Raw genomic sequence first — 8953 nt, 5'->3', positions numbered from 1 at the left:
GACTTTTCAAATAATCAGCTTTCCTCCTAAGAGCTGAGGTCATTTTTTTTTTTTTTTTACTATTTTTTCAATGGGTAGAACTAAGATAAATGGGTATACATTTCAAGAAATAGAGCATGGCCTTCTTCAAGGGGAATTTTCTACATGGGAGGTTTGCTTTACTAACTTGTGTAGTCCTCATTTATTTAGAAAACTATCAAGAAGGTTGTAGAATTCAGGTCAGCATTTGGACGGAAGTCGATCAGCTGGCCTCTGTTTTACTGGTGAGGTTGTGAGATTGCTATTTTACTTTTCTTGATACCTGCACACACACTAGAGAAATAGTGCAATAATAATCTTATTTTTGTATTCTCTTGACCAGAATCCTTAATTTCATCACTTGCAAGTAATTATAATGAATAGTAGAATTTTCATTGTAATTACTATGATCAGCATAATCATTCACTTTTGTAATGTAGAACTTTGGGGAAAAAAAACTAAATACTACAGTGATTCAAAGCAACAGGAAACAGCTAAAAGCTTGGAGGGGTTGAACTTAAAATCATCATTTATGCTCCCAGATACTGAAACAATGGAATTGCTTTATGTATGCTGCATTAAAAAAAATCTTTGATTATTTAATTACATCTATTCTGTAGTGCCAGGATTAAGCAGATGATAACCACATGTTTTGCCATGAATTTATTCTTGCTTTTACATATTGCATAGACTATAAAAACATTTTATGTAACCTTTTAATTTTGAGAACTTACATTGCCAGTATATTAAAGTGAAACCTGTTTCTGTGTTAGACTTAACATAATCCTTAGAAAAATATTTGCAAGCTATGTCCATGGTCTCTGTTGCATTTTGCAAACTAATATTGTGCCAAAGTGTGGTAAAACCATCTATACTTTAATTTGGGGGACACATATGTTTCTCTTATTAAAAACCATTGAACAATTAAGACCTTTATGTCAAAGTTTTGAACACAAGATCACATATTCCAAATTCCTTTAATTCTGGGATATGTGAGTTAGGTATTTGCTTTGTTCTTAACTTTCAACTGAATTATGCAAATGTTAAGATCCTTTTGGGAAAACAACATAGGAGAGCAATATGGGAAAGTCATGGTAAATAGTTAGATGGAGCTGAGCATGGGTGTAATACAGTCAAGATCCACAGGTCCTGAAACAAACAAAAGTCAAATTAGACTGAATTTGCCATGAAGTAGGTATATGGTATTCCAGTGGCCTAGTTGTTATTTACATTATCTTTCAATCTTTTACATTTTAGGTGGTTGCCTCTTTGATGAGCCTTATAGCACATGTGGATATAGTCAAGCTGAAGATGATGACTTCAATTGGGAGCAGGTGAACACCTTGACTAAGCCAACTTCTGACCCATGGATGCCATCAGGTTTGCTTTTAGCTTTAAGTTTTCTTTTGAAAAATCAAATGTGCAGAAAACTCTTATCATTGTAAATGTTCAGTGGATATATTTTGAATGAGTATTAGTCATTGAGTGTGGCTGTCAAAGACTCATTAGCTAGTGAAGATGGTATGAGTAAGAGGATTAATTACAAGGAGCTTACCATTATCGTTTTGCCTTTAAAGTTTAATGACATGCTACTTCCTTTATTTTTGGATACACCTGACCTGAATGAATGGGTGTTAGTCAATTGATTCTTTCCCAAGAAGCAGATATAGCAAACAGGTGCATGTCTCGTTTGGCAAATGTGACTAGAGGATGGGACTTTAGCTGGAGAATTCAAATGACAAAGTGTAGGCTAAATGCAATGAATCAGGCTTTTTTATGTCCTCTCATTGCTAGAGTGGATGCTGAGAGCAGAGGGACATGGGCTGAGGGACATGGGGGTGGGGAATGCAAGCCTTTGATTCTGGACTCAGGGGCCCAAAGAGCAGGGCACATGCATGTGTAAATGCACGCACCTGGGCTTAGGAGGGAGGGGATGCAAAGGCATGCTACTCTGAAGTGAGACTATTGCCAGATGATGTGAGGTTGAGAGGGAGAACATGCGCACGGCAGAGATTTGCAGGAGCTGGGAGGCCACCTACCTCGGAGCCTCCCTGCCTGGTGTACCTGTGTACCTGGTTCCCTGGATTCAACACTAGAGGCCTGTAAAAATCTATTGAGGGTTGCAAGATTCCTTGATCTGTCTGCCCAAATCCACAGTAAACCTGCTTGACCTGGGATGGTTATACAACACAGTCTTCCAGCACAACTTAGGAGGCCTTGGGAGGCATTTTAAACTTTTGTCAACTTTGGGACTCGCTAGGTATCTCTGGAGATATGAAAGGATGCCAGCGATCTTGGAAGTAGTGTAAAGATAAAATGATCCACGCATGGGCTAGTCGTCTGAGGTACAGCCGTGTTGTGGATTTCATGCTAAGCCAAAGATATTTGTTCCACTGAATAACAGGAGAATTCTACTTCTTGTGGAAGAATGAGAAGATGGTGACTAGTGCAGTCTAATCAGATTAGAACTTGATCGTTTTAGGAAACCCTTTTTAGGTTGTGGTGATGGATATCATTTTAAAATTTTAGATTTGCTCATTTGAAACTGGTTGCCGGGCAGGAATGAATTTCTCACCACTACCTAACTGTCAGGGTCCCTTGAAAAAGCAGTTTCTGACCCCACTAGGAATTGCTGCCCTTGGGTAGCCCCTCCTCCAGCACTTGGCCCCAGAAGCTGCTTGCAGGCTTTGCAGGTGTGTTTTACTGCTCACTCACCACCAGTCACCGCATGGGATTAGGCTGCAGGCAGAGGCTAGCAGTGTGGCAGACTGAAGTGGTTCCCCTGCCATGCTGTCCCAGGGCATACAGCCCCTGGTTTAGGGCTGCAGGAAGGAGAAAAGGTCCTGCCAGGGCAGCTCCAACACTGTGGCTTCCTCAGCTGCAGGCAGTGGATTGGCCTACAGATTGGTGTCTGGTTCATAGATAGGTCTGATCAGGTGTGAGCTATGAGCTGGTTGTTAAATGGGGCAATCCGCCATAGAGTTTAAAACGGCTCAGTCAGACTTGTGTGGTGGGGAGGCACTGAAAGAGGATAGAAGGCATAGTAGAAGCCAGCTTGGAATTTAGACTGTTTCTGGGGGACACACTGTTCCTAAACTCCAAAGAAGAAAGAAGCATCCAGAAGCTAATCCCCAAAGGAAGAGAAGTTGAAAAGCTTCTCAGAATAGCTGAAGAGCTTTACAAAGCTCAGGCCCTTGTTGCCCTCTGGCCCTGCCTCTCACTTCACCAGAAAGGAGCCTTATGGCCCAGGACTGGTGTCTCAAAAGACTGTTTGTTGTTGATGTGGCCCAGCACTTCTCAAAGAGTGGTTACATGGTGTTTCTGACACTACTGCCTCCTAGGGACTGATGCTGACTGGCACTACTCATTAGTGCTACTGAGCATTGTTGACAGGTGAGCAACACTGTCCAGCACACTTTTCGAGAGCTGTTAAAATGATGTATGTGATTGCATGGCAGCACCTCCCAGCGTTGCTGCCTCCATTGCTCTGTGGCCCAGTGTCTGGTGCTGTCCATTCTAACCTTCAGACTGTGGCTGTGGACTGCTGTTGTGTTATCTGAGCATCCCCACCTCTTGCTGCTGCACTGATTTGGATCCTGGCTCACTGCTTGCCAGTGTCATGAGCTCCAGGCCCTTATTGGTGTGATAACACCATCTTAGATGTCTTCCATTTAGGACTTCCAGACACTATCAGGGTTGAGATAGCCAACCACTTGTGGCCTTAGAAACTCTTTGGTTCTCCCATTAAATAACCTCATCACTGTTGTTCACTGAGCCCGAGTGGCCTTGCAGTTGTGCACAGGTCAGAACCCACAGTGAGTTGTCCTCTATCTGGCCACTGTTCTGTCACACTGTACCTGTCCCTCATACAGCTATTTCATATTTATTTGACAAATGGGGTGATAATTGTACCCTCTTCAGAATTTAGACCATAAAATATCTCATTCTGATTTGGATTCAGATAAAACATTTTTTTTTTGTTCCTAACTATGCTTTAATGCAGTTACAATGCCTACCATAGTCCTGTCTCTCCTGCACATGTCAAAGAAACCAATTTGAATTCCATAACAGAGTCTTTAACTGCACCTCAAAATCCTCCTAGCTCTTGATTAATTTGCTCAGCGTACATTTTCTTTTTCTCTTGTCCCTGTGTCTTTGTTAGAATATTATTGTGTGTGAATCAGTGGTGCTTTAGTGGATTCTCCAAATTCCAGTTCTGCTTTCAGTTTGTTCACTGCCAGGACAAGGGAGAGGGAGTGCACTCGTGCAGTAGTGCTCTGCCGCCTGACCTGTCCTTCCAAGTCAGGTTCTCCCCAGAAGGCCCTACCACATCTCAGTACCTGGGTATCTAGCGAGCTGGGGATGGGTGAGATGCTTGTGGTGGGGTTGAGTCCTGATAGATTACTCCACAAGAGTTTGCTCAGGACTTTTTTTTTTTTAATCTTCTACTTGGGTGAGATATTTGTAATTTTTCATATTAAGAAGTTGTTTTGATTATTGTGGGCTTCTGACTTAGTAAAAATAGACAAACTCCAACATAGCAGTATTGATTTCAGCCTCCACTAGTTTCTATTTTTGCTACATGTTGACCCATCGCTCTTTCTAATGGAGGGGAAGGGCTAGTTCTACAGGCCACTATCAAATTTTTCTTTTTTTTTTTTTTGTGACTTGAAAATATAAGAATGTTTTTTTAAAATTTTTTAAATGGTCCCAAAATATTAAAATAATATTTTGTGACACATAAAATTCAGATTTCATTGCCCATAAAGTTTCATTGTCACAGAGTCACTGCCATTTGTTAACTACTGACTTTGACTTGTTTCAAGCTACAGCAGCCTTACTGAGTACCTGTGCAGAAGCTATAGGCTCCATAGCAAGAAATTTACTGTAGCCCTTTACCTAAAACTTTCATCAATTCTTGTTTTAGGCCACTTAACACCAGCATAGAATTGCTGCTATAGAGTCTGGATTTATATAGTTATTGGTTTATGTATTTATATTATAATTATTGATTATACAATCATATTATGCACATTATATATAATTAGACTTATTAATTTATAAGCATTAGATTGCATTATCTTTTGCTTTCAGACTGCCAAACAGTAAGAAAAAAGCATGATGATTAGTGATTTTTCTCTATCTTTTCTATAAACTTACTATCTGTTGAAAACCATTATGATGCTCTTTGTTGTTTAGTACCAAAATAAGTTTAGAATTATTGTGATCCTAATAAGCAAGTAATCCAGAAAGATGAATTTAAATTTTAAGGTAGTACGAAACTAAATTTAATATATACATATATATATATACACACATATACATATATATATCATATATATATATGCATATACATATATACATAAAACTTTGAAAGTATAATTTTACCTTTCTGTCTCTAGAAATTGACAAAGTGTGTAACTTAGTGTTCCAGTTCAATGAATATTTAGCAAATTCCCTATCTTATGTATAAGAACACATGATCCAATTTTACTAAAACAGCAACAAAAAGCCCAACAAATAGTAAATCTACCGAAAATGTTAAAAATGTAAAGATAACTTTTGGTATAGTCATTTGATATTCATAAAGTGGACATCCTCCAGAGTCTGTTTAGGATATCTTTAAAAATGGTGTACTTGGTCCCTCCCTGGTGGCGCAGCGGGTTAAAACACAGCACTAAGAAGCTTAAGCCACTTCCACTTGAGTTTGATTCCCCCCTGCCCCAAGGAGATCCACATGGCGAGGCAGCCACCGGCTGATCCCCTCAGCATTGTACTTCATTGATCTGCCTAATCTGTTCCTCGTTCTGACTCTGGTGAATCTTCTTACCCTCCACATCTCTATCCTGTACCGCAGTTCTATATGAATAAATAAATAAATCTTTAAAAAAAAATGGTGTACTTAGGTGAATTTGGTCCTCATGCTAGGCAAATAGAATGCTGTTAACAGTTTTCCAGTCTTGGGGTAGAGGAACAACATGCACTTTAGTGTGATAACCCCTGAAGCAGAAAAAGTGCTGACAAAATTTTTACATAGAGTCAACTTTACATTTGAGACAGATGATCAATTGGCAAAGGGATAGCATGTTTCTCTTTGGGTGCATTCATGGATATTTCCCTCGTGTTAGGTAAGACTTCCCCAATTAGCCACACTTTAGGGTTTAGATAGGGCTAAGTGAGTCATGACAAGACTCTAGAGTTGACAAGATATTTTCTCCCCTTGAATTTAGTGTGGATCTAGTGAGTAATATTTTTGGCACAGAACAGTCAGACAGTTGTCTAATTATCTCATTCATTCTTTGAATTTGTCAGCATTCTGCAAATATTTATTAAATGTCTGCTATGTTACAGATGCACAGTTATAGATGCTTGGGATTCATCTCTGAGTAAACCAAATAAAGACACCCTCTCTGGTATACTTTACATGCTCAATTTAGTAGAGCTGTTCTTGGAGTACTAAAAGATTATATCCTATGAGACCCTGTTTTCTCTCATTAATGACTTTTTTGGGAAGTGAATACTTAGAAGGTATTACAAAATTCATTTTATCAGATGCAACACATTATAGCATCAAATTTGCATGTCCCATATGCTTTGTCCCTTAAAAAAAACAAAATGAACAAAAAAAGTCTAAATTTCAGGCAAGTGGCAGTGTAGTAATTTCTGATCATTTTCCTTTACAAAGTCACAAAGTCATCTCATATATGTAAATAACACTTAGCAATAAATAAAACTTGCTTCTTGCTGTGTATTATTTACCCTCATGATGAGGCTGAGAGATTGAGTTCCATCTTAGGAGATGAGTTCAGAGAAGTCAAAACTTTTCCCAGACTTACTATAGGTGGGAAAAGCACCTTCCAGTTTTGTTCTGAGTTCCATGAGTGATCTTCCTATGTGAATACATGCATCTAGAGTAGGGGATGACAGTTCTTATCCCATAGTCTCCTGTTGTGACTGTCTCAAAATAAACATGATGACTATTCACTGTGAACCCTGTTGACCCCACCCTGGTGAGACACTAGCTTTATTGCTTCTTAATTATTGACTTTGAATAAGGTCTTTAAACTCTAGGTTTTTTCCACATAAAATGTTAGTAATATTTGTGATGAACATGGGCCTGGCTGTGAGTACCAGAACTGTAGCAGCAGAATCTCTGTCCCCTTGCTGGTTATATTCCATGGAGAAGGCACAGGGAGACTGGCAGATTCTATAATCAGAGAAATACAAGCAGCGATGATTAGATGTGCCACTAAGAACTGTGATGGAAAAGCTAAGTCAGGTAAGCGATGGGAGTACTGAAAGGAACAAACTCTGAGTAAGTGATCTAAGAGCCCACACAGGGATTCAGCTAGAGACATGCTGGGTAGAAATAAGAGTAGGAAAAAAGACTAAAGCCAGGAGCAAGTTCTGCTGGAGGGAGTAGATTGGGCATTCAATCTCACAGCCTCCAAGAGCTTTGGAAAGCATTACGGTGCACAGGTGTTTTGATCTGGTAAGACAGATAATCCATTTCAGGAACTCAGCCTCATACCTGGTCTGGCTCCATGTTCAAAAATTGTCCACCTTGTCTGTACCTTTTCAGGAGCAATTTGGTATGATTTCACTGCATAATTATAAAGTGGACAAGTTTTTATTGTCTCTTACATATCAATTAAGGAGCATAAGATATAGCTCTTCATGTGATTTGTGTATTAAGTAAAAAACAGGTGAATGTGCATTAAAATATTACAATTTTTGGACTTGGGTGAAGTTGCACTAGAGTGAAGACATAACACTTCTAGCTTCCTTACAACAAACTGATGTAAAGCAAAGCTAAAACTCTTGAGGGAAACACTAGACCTTAAACTGTAGGAACATCAGGTAAAACCCTTAAATGAACCATTTAGAGAGGTAATGGGGGGTAGTAAAACCTTTGAGAGAGAGGAGAAGCTGTTAGGGTATAAAGCTCCCTTCTATTGAGATGGGCACACACCGCTATCTGGGCCCCTAAGGCCCAGTACTGTGACAGGCAAAGGATTGTACAAGCAGGTACCTAGGTCCAGTGGTGCATCCCTGGAGAGTGGCAGGTATAAAGGCCCAGAGTGAGGATTACTGACTTGAATCTGAGCCTCTTAACATAAAACAGCTATAGCCAGAATGGGGACAGAGCATCTAGACTTACCTCAAGAAAAGACTGCTACTGAAGCCCAGGATGAGGTGGAAAAGCTTCATGACAAGTTCAGATTCTCTAGTCAATCTGAAGGTGATCATTTGATTCCTATTGCCCTGTTCTCTTTTATTCCTACTACTGCTTGCCAGTGCCTTACATGTACAAGAACAATAGTTGAAAATCTATCCCTACCAAAACTCAAACAAAATAAAATATGAGGAAATGGAAGAAGATAATACAAATTTAAACTAAAAAGTCCTGATAAAATCTTGACACAGTGAGATTATGGAGCATGACAATAGGGAATTCAGGGCAAAATTTGTGGCAGTGTTGATAGAACTTACAAAAAAACAAACAAACAAACAAACAAAAAACAAGAAAAAACAATGGATGATATTAAACAACAATGAAATAAATATGAAAATATAAGACAACTATAATCTGAAATTATGGACTTAAACACTATAGCTGACATTAAAAATACAAGCAAAGGTCCCAGTAATAGAAGCTGCAGCGGTGGAGAGAATTAATAACTCAGAAACATAATGTTGGTAAAGAAAAGAGTAGAAAAAGAGTTTAAAAAACGAACAGTTTCAGAGCTCTCTAGACAGCTTACCTAAAGAGAAATAGTATCTGTATAATGGGGAGGAGGTATTAGAAGAAGAAGAAAAAGAGAATGGCACAGAATATGTGATAATCACTAAAAATCATCTCAATTTGGAAATTGTATCAGATGTTGTTATGCAAGAGACCCAAAGAGTTAATACCAAACAGACCAAGGTACAG

The 8953-nt window shown here is 39.0% G+C and overlaps 1 protein-coding gene across 4 annotated transcripts in view; it reads left to right on the top strand.

The window, feature by feature from the left end:
* Positions 1 to 1272: 1272 nt before the first annotated feature.
* PTPRM (protein tyrosine phosphatase, receptor type, M) overlaps positions 1273 to 8953 on the top strand; it is a 558641-nt gene continuing 550960 nt past the window's right edge. For 2 of the 4 annotated variants that reach the window (XM_012725901.1, XM_012725900.1), the window contains exon 1: positions 1332 to 1398. In XM_012725901.1, the coding sequence (XP_012581355.1) occupies positions 1389 to 1398 (10 nt within the window). In that variant the 5' untranslated portion in view covers positions 1332 to 1388. Of the gene's footprint in view, positions 1399 to 8953 lie in introns of all 4 variants that reach the window. The other 2 variants (XM_004683746.2, XM_004683747.2) reach the window with 2 other exon arrangements.

The sequence above is a fragment of the Condylura cristata genome, unplaced genomic scaffold (genome assembly GCF_000260355.1).
Source record: "Condylura cristata isolate star-nosed mole 26May11 unplaced genomic scaffold, ConCri1.0 scaffold00016, whole genome shotgun sequence".
Classification (NCBI taxonomy): Eukaryota; Metazoa; Chordata; class Mammalia; order Eulipotyphla; family Talpidae; genus Condylura; species Condylura cristata.
Note: the sequence above shows the minus strand (reverse complement) of the source record. Positions and strands in the feature narration are given on the sequence as shown.